This window comes from Chenopodium quinoa, unplaced genomic scaffold (assembly GCF_001683475.1).
Source record: "Chenopodium quinoa cultivar QQ74 unplaced genomic scaffold, ASM168347v1, whole genome shotgun sequence".
NCBI lineage: Eukaryota > Viridiplantae > Streptophyta > Magnoliopsida > Caryophyllales > Amaranthaceae > Chenopodium > Chenopodium quinoa.
Window position 1 is genome coordinate 6,452,338 of NW_018744693.1, and position 18,581 is coordinate 6,470,918.

General features: G+C 31.8%; 2 protein-coding genes across 2 annotated transcripts; both read right to left on the minus strand.

Moving 5' to 3' along the window:
• Positions 1–3,095: 3,095 nt before the first annotated feature.
• LOC110702357 lies at positions 3,096–6,161 on the minus strand. Its single transcript, XM_021880063.1, has 3 exons — positions 6,104–6,161; positions 3,623–4,017; positions 3,096–3,518 (listed from the first exon to the last, which is right to left on the minus strand). Exons 1-3 carry the CDS (start codon positions 6,159–6,161, stop codon positions 3,096–3,098), a joined length of 876 nt encoding a protein of 291 aa, XP_021735755.1.
• A 7,946-nt stretch (positions 6,162–14,107) lies between these two features.
• Positions 14,108–15,050, minus strand: LOC110702398 (ethylene-responsive transcription factor LEP-like). Its single transcript, XM_021880096.1, has one exon. The coding sequence runs from the start codon at positions 14,863–14,865 to the stop codon at positions 14,131–14,133; it is 735 nt and encodes a 244-aa protein (XP_021735788.1). The 5' UTR covers positions 14,866–15,050; the 3' UTR covers positions 14,108–14,130.
• Between the last annotated feature and the right edge of the window lie 3,531 nt (positions 15,051–18,581).

Genomic DNA, 18,581 nt, shown 5'->3' on the forward strand with positions numbered 1-18,581 from the left:
TAAATAAGTGATCGACCTGATGAAAGATCATCTCACTTAGCTTAAAGCGCCTAGGCATTGGCTCAAAAGCAGAAAAGGCACCGACATATAGGTTCAAAGCAACGAAAGCGCCGACGTACAGGCATAGCGGAAGCAAAGTTCGAGCAAGCTTTAAAGATCGACAAGTGTTGGTCTTCGGTAATTTTCTTTGGAATATTATCGCAACAATTGAGGATGACTTCAATTAAAGTTATTTTCGACGGCATTCGCTAAGATTGTGGAGGTTGTCACCAAAGATTTGAGAAGATAGCACGAGATGGGCGGTCTTCGACGGCATTCGCTAAGATTGTGGAGGTTGTCACCCAAGATTTGAGAAGATAGCACGAGATGGGCGGTCTTCGACGGCATTCGCTAAGATTGTGGAGGTTGTCACCCAAGATTTGAGAAGATAGCACGAGATGGGCGGTCTTCGACGGCATTCGCTAAGATTGTGGAGGTTGTCACCCAAGATTTGAGAAGATAGCACGAGATGGGCAGTCTTCGACGACTTTTGCTATGATTGGAAAGGTTGTCACTATGATTCAAGAAAAGGCTCAAGATGTAGCAACATTGATCGACGGCGTTCCCTAGATTGTGGAAGATCGTCAAAACAAACAGCAAGATGGCGTTCCCTAGATTGTGGAGGGTTGTCATAAAAAAACTGAGGATTGTTTCAAGAGAAATAATCTTTGATGGTATTTCCTTGGACGTGGAATATTATCAATGCGGAGGGGATAGTTTCGAGCGAAGCAATCTTCTAATTTGGAAGCAGTTACGGGCGTAGCGGTTTTCAAGCGGGATGGCATTCTCTAGCTTGCAGGAGGTCATCAAAAACAATAAAGCAGAAACAATCGGTTACTTTTAGAGACGTGTGCTCAACGGTGCAAGATACGCGTTTCTTAACTCTTTTATCTGTTTAACTAACATTGTTTTGCAGGTATCGGCGTTACAAGATTGATTTAGGATTGCAGAACGTTCTGATTCATTCTCCGTCCCTATCGATACTTTGGCTTTCGTTTTCGAAACTTGCGTTTCTCCAAACTCAGTCAAAGTGGGGGCTTCTGTAGACACCCATTTGTGTCTCCCCAAAACCAAACCCAGTGATGAGTGCCTTTCACGTCGAATCATAATCGAATGAAACGAAAGTGTGGAAAGGTCTAGTGTTGCGGAAAGTTTTATTTCTTTTCTTTTCTCTTCTCTCTGTTTTTGAAAACTTTATTTTAAGAAAACAGCCAATCCAGTTTGGTTGGTCCATGATATGGGTCCAATAGTGGTGTAGTTGGATGGGGTTTGCAAAGACCTTTCCAACGATATATTATAAGCCCAATTCCGATGAATATTGAGGAAGTTATGGCCAATTTACTAAACTGGGCTCGGTTTGAGTTTTAAGTACGGCCCAATGATCTAGGGGAGGGCCTAATATGATTTATCATTCCTAATGTAATTAGGAATGGTTTTAGTCTTCTAGAACATTCTAGAAGGTTCTTTTCATTCTTAATTCAATTAGGATTCTTCAGAGTTTTATTTAGATCAAATAGCATTTTCGATTGAAATTATATTATTTTATCTTCTAGTACAGGAAAATTATTAGATTTTCGAAAACGCGTTGAAAGCCGATTTGGCGTCCAACCCCAGGCCTTGGCGCCTGGAATCAGGATTGGCGCCAGACGCCAGCCATTGGCGCCTGGCGCTAGCCACTGGTCCTGGCGCCAATGAGCCAGGGCTGGCGCCAATGTGTTTCTGCGATCTTCAGACTCTGTTTTGATAAATTATCAATTTTGGATGATTTTCTCTATAAATATCGTATCAAAAACTCCGTTTTCATTGATGATCTACATCTATCATCCACCAATTCTCTTTATTCTTAAGTTTTCACCAACTATCTTCATCATTCATCAACAGGCATCATCGATCATCAACTTTCTTTATTCACAATTTATTCATCAATTAGCATTCATCTACAGTCAAATAATCCTTTTCATTCATCTCTTTTCATCAACTTTCATACATTCACTCTCTCTTTTCTAAACTTTGGTTTTCATACAAAATTCCGCATTCACAAGATCTAGATACACCTAGCCATATTCGAAGTTGCCTTCGCCCTAGACGTGAAAGGTTTAATTTCTGAGGGTTTGGTCCCAAATCTCTCTTTAAATTATTTAATTTGATTATTTGTTTTGATTATTATTTTCCTTGAAGTTACTAACGTGTGTATTTTGTTATTAGAAAGAGGTACGAAGCATCCAAGTAAGTGCTTTAATTGATTAATTGATATTATGATGTAGAAATCATGCTTAGATTGTTATTTTGATTCCTAGTATCATGTCTAGGGTATCTTTAATATTAAGTATGATTAAAAGTACGATGCTTCCTATGTTCTTCCTAATATTTATGATTGTTAGTATCATGTTAGGGCTAAAGATTTGATTTTTATTGATTAGTGACATGCTAGGATTTGTTATTAATCTTGTTAGTATCATGCCTAGGATCTTGCTATGCTTTAACATGATTATGATTATGATTGATATTATTATTATTAATGATGTTGATTATTTATTATGTTTCTTGATATGCATATTATTATTGCTTGATCACCTTTTATTGAATGTTAAAGGGAATTCGTACTTGCAATCACGCTTAATAAGATAACTAATAATCTTGTTAGGATTAATTGTGATTATAATTCAAGTGATTGCCAATAATAGTTTATTTGTGCATTAAATTCAACCAACATAGATTAAACAGGTTTAGGGTTAATCTATTGATTGTATGTTAGTCAGAAAGCGCACATGAATACGAGCTGAATAAAGTAGAGGCCTATTATTAGGGCAGGTTCAATCTCTTTTAGGTTAGATTTGTACCATCATCCCCGAACCCTTATTTGGTTCATGACCTTATGGAGTTGACGATCTCTTGGATCATTAAGGGGTGTAATCTTCACCTCATGAACGGTTTACAAGTTCCTTAAAAACTTGTTGGCGACTCTTTTGCTCTATCTTCTTCCCTTTTGGTCGCCACCGTACTTTAGTGTATGATCACAGTGGGGTTCAAGCTAGTGGGATTTTAAAGGCTTGAAACTATTCCCTACATGGGGCATTATGCTTTAAAGCAGGTCCTTTTCCATTACTTTGGCTCGATTTTCTTGTAGACCTCTGTACAATCATCCAAGCTCCATATGATTCATGGATTTTTGGATGCTTCTCTTTACCATGATTTTTGTTAACATGCACTCCTGAGTTAGCATCTGAATTCCCTTGATGTCCTACTTCTTCATTAGCAAAATTTCCACATTGATCCTCCTTATGTCCTAGCTTTCCACACTTGAAACAAATAAGTCTCAATCCCTCGTACTGAATTTTCCAAATTCTCCCATTCAATCTGAATTTTGTCAGAAGGGGCTTAGTTAAATCCACCTCAATGCTGAAACGAACAAATTGACCTTTGCTCTTTAACTCTGTATGCTTATCGATGCGGATAACTTTACCAATTTTCGAGCCAATCTTGTGCAAGAAAACATTGTCAAAGTATTCTATCGATAGGTTAGGAATTCTCACCATGCAGTCAATTTTTTGATAGGTTCTTCATCCGGGATAAAATTTGGAACCCATTTTCGAATATTTAAATAACTATCTCCAATAATCCTTGGTCCTTGAGTCATCACAAAATCATAATCTGCCATATTATTAAATCTGACAATATAATATGAACAGCCCACATCTATTAGAGCAATATCCCCCTTCAAGCTCCATTTTGATCTCAATCTCCTAACCAAGACCTCATACCCCAATTTTCTATCAAAGAGCTTGATAATTAGGGTATTCTCCCAAGGTTTGCGTAGCCGTCGCTTTTCCTCCTTAGTCAACAAATTGGTAGGGCACTGACTCTTATCTTCTTCTGTCTCACCATCCGGAAGATCATCATCAGATACATCCTCATCATCCATACCATTATTGTAAAAGGGATTGACAATAGTTGATGTAGGCGTCGCTCGAAGTGCGCCTACGTTAAAAGCATGTGGTAAATATGCTTGGCACTCATAGGAAGTGGGAATTGACATAATACAATTAGGGACAAATAAAGTAGGGAGCCGCTTACAAGTTTTTAAGGAACTTGTAAACAGTTCACGGATCATAAAAGGCAACCACGATAAGGGACAACGACAGGCAACAACGATTGACCCGTGAAGGTTACACCCCATTCATAATCCATGAGATTACTAACTCCATATGGTTCGGAACCACGAAAGGAGGATCGGGGATGATGGTACAAAGTGATTCATGGAGTCACATTCGCCCGTATTGGCCTCTACTCGATTCTTATAGTGAAAAGTGATTCCTGCGATCTCAAAGGCATGCAAACAAAGATTCAATTTGCTCCAAACTATTATTAGGCTAAATTGGTTGAATATTAATGCAACATATAATTATAATATATATATTTGTGATCACTTGATTAAAAAACAAGATTAAAAAGGAATCTAAACCGGTTGTCCAAATTATCTTATTAGGCGTGATTTTCAATTACATATTCCCTTTAAACATGCAATATGGTGATCATAAATATAATAAAATAAACATTAACATTGGAAGCAATTTAACCATAATAGCGTCAGTCAAATCAAATATAAAATAACCTAATCATGATACTAGCAATAAGAAAATAAAATAAGAGTAATTAAATTAATTAATTACTCACATTCCGCGCGTTCCTTTAAATTGCTACATCATGAATAAACTGTTAGTAACTTCAATAAAAAAATATAAAGCAAATGGAAATTAAATTAAAAAGTAGAGTTGATTTGGTAATACCCTCAGTTAATTCTACCTTTCATGCCTTGGTTTAAGTATAGAACTTTGGGTTAAGTATGAACTCCTTGGAGTGCTTAAGGGAAGAATGGTGTAATTAGAAATATAGATTTAAGGCTTAGAATATGAGAGAGAGAAAGAAGAGAATGATTTTTGGTGTAAAAGAGAGGAAGAGAGAATGATTTGATGATCAAGATTGTTGATGATTGGAAAAGGGGTGATATGACCTGTATTTATTGAGAAAAAAAAAAAGAAGGGTCGAAGAATTAAGATAAGATCCGAATTAAATTGGAATAAAACTCGATAGACAGCAGTTTTTGCGGTTTTTGTTTTTATCATATCTTTTGATCCAGGAATCGGAATAAAATGAATAAGATATTGTTGGAAAGTTCTTGAATTCTAATTTCTAACCCAAATTGAATCAGATTAAAATATTTTATATAATAAAATATATGGCCGAAATAGTGAGACGGTGTCAGTTTTAGATAGAGTTTGACATTTTATTCATATCTTTTCCGTTATACCTCGGAATTGATATTATAATATATCATTTGAAAGATAATTTAAAGGGCTATCCAACCATATAAAATTTGGATAAAAATTATCAGGCACGAAAATAATATCTGTCTATCTTTGAATGTCTTTCAATTCGGATAGAAAATAGGACTTTCAAAAAGAAAAGTTTTATTCAATTTCAAACTCTTTAATCTTATCTTCAAAAAGGATAATTAGAATCTTTTTGAAACTTATAGAAGCTTCTAATTAATCCTAATTGGTTTAGGAATGGGATTAAATAATTTAGACCCTCCACATGATCATTGGGTCGTAGGTAAGGTGGGCTTAGGTTTGGTTTGGGCTCAGTTTAATATTTTGGCCATAACTTATATGTTATAACTTGGATTTGGGCTTATAATATATCGTTGGAAAGCTCTTTAAAGCCCCATCCAACTATTCAATCATTGGACCTAGATTATGGACCAAAATAAACTGGATTAAACGTTTTTATAAAAAGGACACGAAATGAATGATTTTAAAGGACACGAAATGAATTATTTTGGGTTTAAAGGCACGAAAAGAGAAAAATAAGTTATGGTTTGGGGAAATGGGCTAGGAATTGGGTTGGTTTATGAAATGAAAATATGGATTCAAGCACTCCAAGATTAAATACTCAACCCGACCAATAATGGCGGTGAAAGGTTGATCATCATCGGGTTTGGTTTTGGGGAGACATTTTTAGGTGTCTACAGTTTCCATTCCTTTCGTCACTTGAGAAAAAGAACCATGTCTCTGCCCATTAGCATCAGGAGGTCCTTCAGCACCAATCATTTCAATATCCATCGAATTACCCGGATCAGAATCATCTAATCGATGCTTGAATTTCTTATTTGAGCGCTGGAGAATGTCATTCTCCTCACGCAAAAGCCCTAGTTTTTCACTCGCTGGTTCGCTCGAAATAGAGATAAAATTCGCTTTTTACCGGAGGTAATTTATTATTTTTACATTAGTCATGACTATGACTACGATGAAACCTTTACATTAGTCATGTTGCCAAGATCTATTAAAGATATTTTAGTGATTTCTACATTATAAGATTTGGTAGATGGATTTCAAAAACACTTTCTTGAAATGATTCATGAAAGAAGACTTGTATATGATACAATCAAAATAGTTTTGAAAATCCAATAATCCTAAAGATGTATAAGAGTTCATTTATGGATCAAAGAAAGCGTCATGGAGTTAGCATTCTTAATTTTGTGAGTTAATCAAAATTGTTTGATGTTCTCATAAAAGGAAGATGTTATGTATACAAGATGTTTAGGGGGAGCTATGAAGTGTTCTTAGTCTAGTCTAAAGAGCAAACATTGCTTGAAGAGTTAAGTAATGGTTAAAGCATTGTGTATGAAAAACCATGAAGAGGAAGATCAGTACAGTTGGGAGTCAAGATCTATTGAGATAAGTCTTGAAGGATGTTTGAGTTTGATTAAGAAGCTTATATTGATAAGATTCTGATGAGGTTCAACATTATATTGAAAAGAGTTTCAATCCCATATAACATGGCACATTGCTTAAAGATTCAATGCTTTCAGAAAGGTTGATGAAATTAAGGTTTTAAGTGATGCTCCTTATGCATTTTGCAAAGGATGCATCATGCATGTCATGGCCTATACTCGTCTATTTTGATCATTCACATGTTTTAGGAACAAGTGATGATATATTTAAATCAAAATTCAATGTAACGTAAGAATACAATTAGGAATTTCTAACTCCTAGTAAAAGGATGAAAGAAAGTTCTTAATGTATGGAGATAAAAATTAATATTAAAATATAGAAGTTGCAGAATTCATATTTATGAGAATGTCTCATGAATTATAATCACTAAACCCCTTCCATAACTAAGGTGTGAGAGTCATGCTAAGGTTCTTGGATTTAAACAAGTTATGTAATTTAAGTTGTATATGTTTTGAGAAAACATATTACATAAGTAATACATCAGCTTACAGAATTATGTTTATCAACTGAAACAAAGTTTCAATCTTATTTATTTATGGTTTTTGAAATTAAATAAAATGTTCAAAATAATTATGAATTGATAGGCTCATTAGGTTGATGACCTGGTCAATAAAACCCCATAGGTTAACTGAATTCATACATTATTTAAGTTCTTAGTTCGAAATCATTAAAGTGGACATTAATGATTTCAATAAATGGACTAGCATGTAAGATTAATTGGATAGCAAGATCCTAGGCATGATACTAACTAGATTAATAACAAATCCTAGAATATCACTAAACATTAAAGATCAAAGCTTTATTCCTAGCATGATACTAACATGGTATTAGGAAAGAAATAGGAAGCATCATAAACATAATAATGTGACAAATATTAGTTAACCCTAAACATGATACTAGGAAGCAATAAAACATCCTAACATGATACTAGGAATCAACAAAATAATCTAAGCATGATTTCTATATCAAAGATCAATAAAATAATTAAATTACTTACTTCGATGCCTCGTATCTCTTTCTAATAACAAAATACACACGTCAGTAACTTCAAGGAAAATATTAAATCAAACAATTAATTAAATAATTGAAATAGAGATTTGGGACCAAACCCTCAGAAATTATTAACCTTTCACGTCTAGGGCGAAGGCAACTTCGAACTTGGCTAGGTGTGTCTAGAACTAATGAATGTGGAATTTTGTAAGAGGGGAAGGTTTAGAAAGAGGGAGAAAGAATAAGCTTCTAGCTTTTAGAGAGAGAAAGAATAGAATTAAATGATTGTTGGTGATTTGAAAACGGAGGCCAAGGACCCTATTTATAGAAAAATAGTCCGGAAACCAATCGAAAAGAAATCAAGTCCCATTAGAAATAAAAAACCTCTTGTCGCGAACGACAGGATTTAGCACCAGATGACAAATATTAGCGCCAGGCGACAAGTATTAGCGCCAGGCGACAAACCTGTCGTTTGGGGCTGGGACAGTTTTTTGCGCATTTTGTTTTTATCATATTTTTATCCAGAAGTCCAAATAAGTCATATAATATGTCGTTGATAATATCTTGTAGTCTAATTTCCAATCCAATTAGAATCAGATTAAAATCTTTTGTAGATTAAAAGATATAACCAAAATAGTGGAAGAGTGTCAACTTTGGATAGAGTTTTGTATTCCTTTCATATTTTTTTCGTTATAGCTTGGAATTAATATTATAATATATCATTGGATAGATAATTTAAAGATCCATCCAACATATAAGATTTGGATAAATATTATGAGGCAAGAAAATAATATCTGATCACCTTCCATTTCACACATAACAAGGACCCTCAAAAAGAGAAATTTTATTTAATTTCGAATTCTTTGATCTTAACTTTTCCAAAAAGGATAATTAAGATATTTTAGAAACTTATAGAAGCTTCTAATTAATCCTAATTATTTTAGGAATGGGATTAAACCTTTGGACCCTCCACATGATCATTGGGTCGTAGGTAAAATCCGATTTGAGCCCAATTTAGTATTTTGGCCAGAATTTCCTCATTATTCATCGCAATTAGGCTTATAATATATCGTTGGAAAGGACTTTTCAAGCCCCATCCAACTAAACCATTATTGGACCCTTATCATGGACCAAACTAAATTAGACTGGCTATTTTTCATAAATAGAGTAAGAAAAGAAATATTTTCAAAAACAGAAAGAAGATATTTTAATAAAAACATCCAAAACAGTAGACTTTTCACACTTTCACTTCGTTTGATAATCAAATCATGTGAAAGGTATTCATCACTAGGTTTAGTTTTGGGGAGACACATTTGGGTGTCTACAATGCATTATCGAACTATTGACCTACTTTAAAGTTCAAGTATAGAGCTTCCAGATATAATAGTGAATTGCTCTGACATGAGTGGAACATTGATTTCATTCAATGATTGATTTAACTGTGGTACATTCAAACGTCTTCCCGTAACTTGAGATTATAAAGGGTGTTTCATGGTTACTTCAACAGTTGAGTGGGAGATTTGGTTGCCACAAGATTGGATTAAGTCTACCTATTTAATTAGGAATGTGTCATCGCGACTTGAAGAGGGAGAATTCAGTGAATATGTGGCCGCACTCAAATGAATTACTTAGTAATCATTTCTTTTGTAATTCTAACTCAGATTTCAAGAAAAGATTTGTAGATTAATATGATCTCGACATGTGATGCAATCATATTATCAAATCGACACATATTGATTTAAGGAATTCGAATATTGCACACTTGTCTCAGACAAGCGGGAGATTGAAGGATTTATGTCATCGTCAAGTGCAATTACTAGATATATAATGGATCAATTATGGAGATAATTAAGTTCGTTCTTTTGTGTCATCATTATTTGTTGCTAAACGTGATCAATGATATCTGGGCTAGTTTAATAGTCCAAAGGCCAATAGAATGGATCCTATAAAATCACACAAAAGGGTGATGGATTGAACAAAAGAAATAAGCCCATTATTGGGCCTCGTGGAGTGGCCAACCATATGGGATTGAAGAGGGAATATTGTGGTCTTAGTTTGGACTCTAATTATACATATGATGTATAAATAGAGGCCTTGCCTAGGGTTTGACATAACACAATTAACAGTCAATTGAGAATTGACAAGCTAGCAATCAAACCCTAATGCTTCACGCAATCTCTCTCTCACTCTCTTCCTCACATTTGTACAATTGTACGGCCCCTAGTGCAAGTGGCGCACTGTGGTGGTGTGGTGGTGTTCGTGGTCGATTTTCTCCTCCTCTCTCCGTAGAAGGTGGTTCGAAGTGTTCGTGCCCAACTACCTAGAAGTAGTGGAGGTTCAATCCTATCCTGTGGACTAAGTAGAGGAGCAACGCTTGGGGCTCTATTATCTCCCTAATTGACAGTCAATCGCTTGTGGAAATCATGCGTCAAAGGTATGTATTATGTGATTCCTTATGTGTTATGCTTGTAGATCCTATTTAGGTGCAAACGAATATGATTTGTAAAATTTCGCATTAAAGTAACTAAAACCCTATAGTTTTTTCTTGCTCAAAACTTTCTTAAGGGTGTTCAGCACATAATGTAATAATTAAATATTAAATATAACATATACGAACATAAATTGAAGTGGGGGCTGTTTTATTTTCTTTTGGGGATGTTCAGTGGTTATTTTTTGTTGTTCAAAAGTTTTTTAAGGGTTATTCAAACAAATTAAATATACAAACATAATGAAAATCGATGAACATGCAAACAAATATACAAACATAAATATAGAATTTTGGGCTGTTTAGTTATATATGAGCGATGTTCAATGGTTTATTTTGTATTGTTCAAAAATAAATTATATTTCATACAAAAAAACGTATATGAACATTAAACAAGAAATTTATGAACCAAAATATATATACTTGTTTATTGGACTTTCTGAAACTTCTTTGTTTAATTCTTCCAATAGTTTTTTATCAACAATTGGACTTGGCTTAGATATATCTTCTAATTTCTTCTTTTTTGGTGTTTTGACATTCAACATTTGACTTAATGTCCTGTTCAAAAAATTAGGCTTCAAATTAGTATTTAATTTTAAAAATTAGGGTTAAATTTTTCAATTACACCCATTTAATATCAAATTGTGAATTTCAATAATAAATTACTTACACATCTTCATCCTCTTCAGTAGGAGTAGATACTTTCAATTTTCAACTATAAAAATGAAAGAAAAAATCAAAACAATTATATAGTAGAAAAAATCAAGACGGCAATTATTTTAGCAAATTTAACGAAATCATAGCAAAATCAAAGTAGTTTAAGTGATGTTCACCTTTTTGAAGGTATTTTCGTTTGTTCTTCGTCTTTTGCCATGGAAGAGTAGCAGTTTTTACAGAGAGAAAATTGAAAAGATGAGTGAATAAATGGTGAGAGGGGAGAGGAGAGAGAAATACAAATGAATTAATTGAGGAAGGTTTATAATTTTTGAGAGGAGATAGCTTTTTTTTTAATGGATAAGAAAATGAAATGGCGGTTTATAATTTTAGAACGGTTATTTAAAAAAAAAACCAAATGCATGTGTGTTGGGCGTAGATTACTGTCTGGGCTTCGTTTGTTGGGCGCAGATTGGGTCTAGTGCACCTATTTATAGGTGCACCATGGTGTTGTAATACTAATTAACTTGGTCAAAGTAAAAAAAGCCAATTAAAAAGTTAAAAATATGATATATATATATATATATATATATATGGGAGTTTTTTCCGAGTTTTTAGAGAACCACGTAAAATTTAATTTTTTTTTCAGCGCGCCATGTAGGATAATAAATTTTAGTGGTAGCCAATTGAATTCAAGATTATTAATTTCTTTTAGAATTAAATAATTTAAATGACACGTAAGCAAAATTGGCGAATGAGATTTTCCAGTTTAAATTTATTAAATATAAAATATTATCTTTTGATATCAGGAATTTTATCAAAGTTATATAAAAAAATTTTTAACACATAAATATATATATATAAAAAAATTATTTTAAAAAATTCAAACAAACCGTGGTCTATCCATCCATATCTATAAGTATAACTATAACTAAAGTAATCACCGTTGACATCATTAATATCCATATGTCAATCTCTCATAAAAAATTATCCCGCTTAAACTATTAATGACATCATTATTTTATTTTATTTTATTGAAAATGGTAAATTAATTATACATTTTCTAAAAGATTTTTTATATTTAAATTGAAAAACTACACTACTTCAAATGGAGTAAAAAAAAAGTGGTTGGACTATTTCATATTCCTATAAACATTATCTTTCCACCAAATAATACGCAGTAATAAATATAGTTTATATTCTTATAAACAATATACCGTGTAAATTATATGAATTTGAGGTTTTCACTATTGTTTACTCCGTAATTTTTTTTATCATATTTCACTTTTATTATTCTACAATTACATATTATGCACAAATAAGCAAACAAAATTATTGTAAAAATCGTGTATCGCACGAGCTTAATCTAGTATATACTAAAATAACAACCGTTGATGTTATTATGGCCTACGTGTCACTTTTTATTTACTTTTTTCCCTCCAAAATACAAGGATGATGTCATATTTTTTTTCCTTTTAAAGCTACCTATTGAACATAGTTTTGAAAACATATTTCATTTGAATTTTTAAATTTTAAATTTTGAGTTTTCTACACATATTATGCTATTTAGTTATTACGAATTGTTAAGAATAGTTAATAATATAATTTAATTGAAATTTCTGAATTAAATATGAAAATTATGCACTTTCGGGAATTGTATATTCATATTTAATTAGAAATTAGTTAGGTCTAAATAAGGAAGTTATTTTCTTTCATTACATTTAAAAAGTATATAATTCAATTCTTATTTTAAAACCGTACATCGCACAAGGTTAATCTAGTGAAGAAGTGGTTTATGTTTCATCATTGCACTATTCCGCGGGACAAGAGAACCAAATTAGATGTCAATTTGGGCTAAATAGTGTATTAGGAAGTGGGCTCAAAGAAAAAGCAGGCTACGAAAATAGGAGAATATTGGATTAGGCAATGGTGAATTAATGAAAGGTTTCCTAAAAGTTTAGGCTAAATAAATGGGTTAAGCCATACTTCAATTATCACATTCTCAAACTCATGCATGTAATACAACATGTACTATTCTACTCAATAATATGAGTATGGTAGTCAATACAAGTGCTGCTGCTCGCACTACCTAGCTTTCTCTTTTTCAGATGTGAAGTCCTTGGAAGTTGTAATATAAACTATCTTATTCGCTGTCTAGTTTGCTAATTTTGGCGATTAACCTTAGCGCATAGTTCCTATGGGTTTAACAAACATATATGATGAAGAATGTACTATTACATGTATAATAGGTGATAGGTGGTAAATATTTTGGGGGAAAATATTCAACGTATATGATGGTAAAAAGTACCACTACATGCATAATAGTACACAAAAAGTACTATTCAGACAATTTATATTTTAATAGTACTTTATACATGCATAATGGTACATAATGATATATTATAATGTACCATTGTAATGTGAACTTTTTCCAAAAGCTTGTCAAATTTACAATTTTACCATCCTATATGTTTTGTTAACATATAGGAGCTATGGGCCTAGTTGCACTCAATTTTGGCACTGCATATTCAAAGAACGCAATTTGGATATGAGCTTTTCTTTGAATCTTAGGTTGTAATATTTATAGGGCTTTGCCCAAGTAATCTATACTACTTTCTGTGTTTTTTTAAAAAAAAAAATACAACATGTACTATTAATTTAATCACTAAATCACACTATACCTTTCAAATTAGAAGGCACAATTTAACTATCTACTAGCACTTAAAAATAAATAAATAAATAAATAAATGAACTTAAACTGAATTCTCTTAAGTCTCAATTGTATTACATATACGTAAATGTTATACTAGTACAATCTTGTAGTAAGATGGAAAAACATAAGTTACATTAAACTCAACAACTCCAATTGATTACAATTACATTAAAAAAATTAAAAGAAAAGAAATTATATTTAAGTACATAATGTGATATAAAATATGCTCTACTCTAGAATCCAAATCCAATTTGACTCCTGAGAGGCATCTAAAGGCCCAAATCCAAGTAATAAAAAAGATTAAAAAAAAATAAAAAAAAATAAGACTTTAAATCATACAAGAGTCATAATTACACCGACATTCTAGAAGAAATGTTTCACCGCAAATAATTATGCAATTAATGGGTGAGTTAAAGTTTTTTTTTTGTTTTGTTTTTTTTTTTTCAGAAACAATTTTAAAAGAAATAAGAAGACGAGCCCAGATTGAATGGGTCAAGCCCATGGTCAACAGGAGGCATAGAACTAAACAATGGGCTATGTACATAGCCTGCATTAGTCGAGTCAAAGCCCATATAATCCGCACCAACTGTCGGGTCAGCCCAAGAACCCTGGCCCAACTCACCAGTAAACTGATCAGGTAAAGGTGGTAACTCTACATCATTACTATTACCATAATACCCATCATTATTATTAATAATATAACTATTAGTATCATCATTAGTACCAGTATTAAAGCTATATAATGTAGCATTATTATCCTGGTATGATGATGAAGAAGAAGACGACCAAAACTGCGCATTCGAAACCGCCGTGTAGCCGTAGTCATTACTAGTCGAAAGCGAAAACTCCGGCTGATGAGTGTGGTTCTGAACCTTCTCGTGGTTGTGGTTTTGATGTTGTTCATCAGGAGACATGATGGACGTAACAGAGGAGCCAGGAGGCATGTCTGAGTAGACAAAGTTGGTCCGACCACGAGGGCCTCGCATGGACCGAGACGCTCTATCGTAAGCCAATGCAGCTTCCTCAGCTGTATCGAATGTTCCTAGCCAATGTCGCTCTTTCGTGGAAGGATCTCGTATCTCTGCCGCGTAACGGCCCCATGGACGTCGTCGAACGCCTAGAAACTTGATGGGTGGATTGGCCCCTTCTTGTTGTTGAGGGGTGGTTTTGCTGCTTTTGCTTTTAAACATTGCTGTGTAGTTTTATGTTTTTATTAGAAGGTTTAATTTGTTATTCACGGACTAATTAAGGGGTTAAGAAGGTGCTTAGAATAATGAATAGTTATGGGTTACTAATGATGATAATTTGAGTTAAGCAAAGGAAGATAAGAATGTGATTGTGTGACTGATGCATGTTCCTCGGTTTATATAGTCAATACCCACTCAAACACTTTTGTAGTTTATTTGATTGTTTATTTGTAATCAAAAATTTTTATTATTTGTGTTTCAAGTATGACTAATTATTGGCCTTTGTGACCTTTCTTAATCCTTCCAATTATCTATTCCTATTAATTTGATCAAATGAGTAGAAAGAATTAAAAGTATATCATTACTATGGACCCATGGTAGTTGTTTCTTGGAGTTAATAAAATAATACTCCCTCCGTCCCTTAATACAATGTCTCTTTCTATTTATTATGTGAGGAATAAATGTTAAAAAGAGACATTGTATTATGGGACGGAGTAGTACTCCGTAGTATTACTTTTTTGGAAAATGTTATACATAGCCTTTAGGGCTACATATAAACATTAAATTTACACTTGAAAATCGTAAAATGTTAAGAAATCATCAAAATATAAACACTAATAACACTGATTTACGCGTGTTTTTGTCATGAATTTCTAATTTTATACAATTTTCAATAGTATATATAATGCTTATATATAGCCGTTAGGGTTACAGATAACATTACCCTTATTTTTTTTAGATTAACATTGTCAATTTAACTTAACCACCTGTTTGATAGATGGATGGTCCGTTAATAATGTTTATTTTTAATGTAAAAAAGAATTAATAAAATTAAGTTTTTAATCAGAAAAAAAAAAAATAATTCAATTCCGTAAAAATAATTTAATATAATTTTATTTCAATATAAATAATATATTTCAGTTCATAAAAAATCAAGTAATTTATCTTGCATTATCATAATATAATGAATATACGTAGTAGGCTTTTCTTAAAATGTTACACACAAATTCATGATTATTTATAATTTGTTTTATGATGACCGCTTACCAAAAGGATAACTATTAACTAATAACAAAGTGTTGCGCCCCGTTATATGAAACTCTCAATTGTTTGATGAAGGTTCATGACGGCTTCTTAATAGCATACTCTCCCAAGAATATTACTTTGCCACTATGTCCGCGTGAGTTTAACTGCCATGAAGAAAAGGGTATGAAGGTTCAACCCTTAGATAATGTAATACACTTTTATTTTATTTTTTATTTTTTATTTTTTTAATCTTTACTTTCTTTTACTTAGGGTATGTTCACATTTACTGAATTAAGCTGAACTGAACTGATTGGAGCTGAACTGAACTGAACTGAACTGAATATTTTATGAGAGAGGGAAATTAGGAGCTGAACTGAACTGATTAGAGCTAAACTGAACTGAACTGAAATTAAGTAAATGTGAGCATGCCCTTATTCTATCTTTGGAAGTGAGGGTAGATAAAACATAAGTTAAAAATAAGGTTCATGATCTCATAATAATTAAATCATGCCTATTGTTAATCCACTAACCAGTAACCACTACTTTTGTAACTTCACTAACACAAACTAATTATTTAGGATACATACTCTTACACATTAGGTTTGTACCCAAAAAAAAAAAAAAAAAAAAAAAAAAATACACATTAGGATCAAAGCTACAATTTAAAGCTTAAAGCTTATCCCAACACATATGCTACTAGGTTAGATCTCGTGCCATGCACGGTAATTTTTAAAAATTGTTTTTAAAATTAACATTACATTAATTTTTTTTTTTTTTACTTTCGTATGTTATATTCATATCAAATTCTAACCATAAATTGTTCAAGGAAATGACAAAAGTATCATTTGTTGATTAGATATTTGTATTTCATTATTTAATCTTGTAGCTTCTATAACATAATTAAAAAAATAAATCAAGAAAAGCTACATCAAATATTCTATTATACTTTATATGTAATTATTACTTATACTACATCTGTTACAGGTTATGTGCAACGATTAGACATTTTCTCTCTTTGCTTTATGTCAAATCGTTGCACATAACCTGTAACGGAGGTAGTATGTAGAAAGATTTAATTTGTTTCTTATATAGATTGTTTCAAAAAAAAAAAGAGTAAGGACACACCAGAAAATGACACGTGTTATTGTTGGTGTGTCTTTTAGTATATAGTTATTGATGATTGATTTGTTGATTACACACTTAAAAGTATGGTGTGATATAAGGAAAATTTCCATCTAAATATCCTCACTTGGTTGGATTCAAAGTAATTAAGTCATGCTTTGTTTTTCTACATGGAGTTTCCTAAATCGAAGAAGTGTACCATGGTAGTAAAATAATTTTTTCAGTATTCCTTTTTAGTTGACACGTTTTGACCAATGACAATAGTAACAAATATTTCTTTACTTAGATGTATTTTGTGATTTGTGGAGACTTGCCATGCATCCAATGTTGGTTTGTACACTAGGGTGTACCATGCGCATGGTACACCGGATTAAGCAGAAAGAACATAGCTTATAAATGTAAAGAACATCATTAAATTATAAAAGAACACATCATTGAAATATAAATAACATGATAAGTTTTGAGAAACTAATTTTTAAAAAGGAAAAAAGGTAATAGATAGTTATTAATTTATTTTTACCATGCATTTAATGTCAAATCATTTCAAAAAATTGAGTTTCCAAAATTTCTCTAGCTAAGATTATTTTCTACCAAAATAATTATAGGTTTCATTTTCAAATTTCAAAAATTCAAAATTTCATTTTCAATATACTTTATTTCAATTTTATTTTAAAATAAAATATGTGCAAAAATTAATCATATTTTTTCATCGTTACCAAAAAAAATAAAAAAAAAATAAAAATAGAAGGATAAAACAAGAGAGCACAATGATTACAAAAAAAAAAAAAAAAAACATAATACCCAAAATAATACAGAGTATAAGGTTTAAAGCAAACACATATTAATATAGAATAACATATTATCTAACTTAAAAAATGATTTGTATTATTGAAACCCAACAATGAGCATTTTTAATCTACATATATTAAAGTACATTGTTTATAATGTAAAGAACATATAGTTTATATACCGAGAACATATTGATCAGATTCAAAGAACATATTCCATTCCAATAAAAAAAAAGAATATGTTTCCAATAATTGATAAAAGAACATTTAGCATATAATATGAAGAACATCATCTTCAACCTCGGAAAATAGCATGAAAATTGGAAAAAATTCTCTCAACAATGAAATTAATCAATTACATCGTTAAGATATTATATTGGAACGATAAAATCAACTCTATTATAACATTGAATCACTTTGAAATTCAAATTTTACCATGGTTTCTCTCTATATAAATTCAATTTCTTTATCTTAACAAAAAAAAAAAATGAAATTCTATTCACCAAAAGTATTCTATTGGTATATAAAAAGTAAATAATTTTCATGAATCAATTAAGGATATAAATAACAAATCAATCCCTTAGATCAAGGAGGGAATAGTTTTTTTTTTTTTTTTGGCTCATGTACTTTAATTTGTATGTGTTATGAAAATATTGTGTGGATATCCATTATCCTCTTTGTATGTTTCCAGAATATTCTAGATCTAGGGTTTATTCTTATCTAAGCAAACCCTACTTATAATATTTTATGTATATATACCCCAATCATATGGAATAATATGAA

Bases quoted from the DNA above. Each gene is read 5' to 3' on its own strand.
- LOC110702398 (XM_021880096.1), bottom strand. From the start codon at position 14,865: ATGTTTAAAAGCAAAAGCAGCAAAACCACCCCTCAACAACAAGAAGGG.
- LOC110702357 (XM_021880063.1), bottom strand. From the start codon at position 6,161: ATGGATATTGAAATGATTGGTGCTGAAGGACCTCCTGATGCTAATGGG. The intron at 4,018-6,103 runs GTTCTTTTTCTC...CTTTTAACGTAG, and splicing joins TGCTAATGGGCAGAGACATG to GCGCACTTCGAGCGACGCCT. The intron at 3,519-3,622 runs GTTCCAAATTTT...TTCTTGCACAAG, and splicing joins ATTTAAATATTCGAAAATGG to ATTGGCTCGAAAATTGGTAA.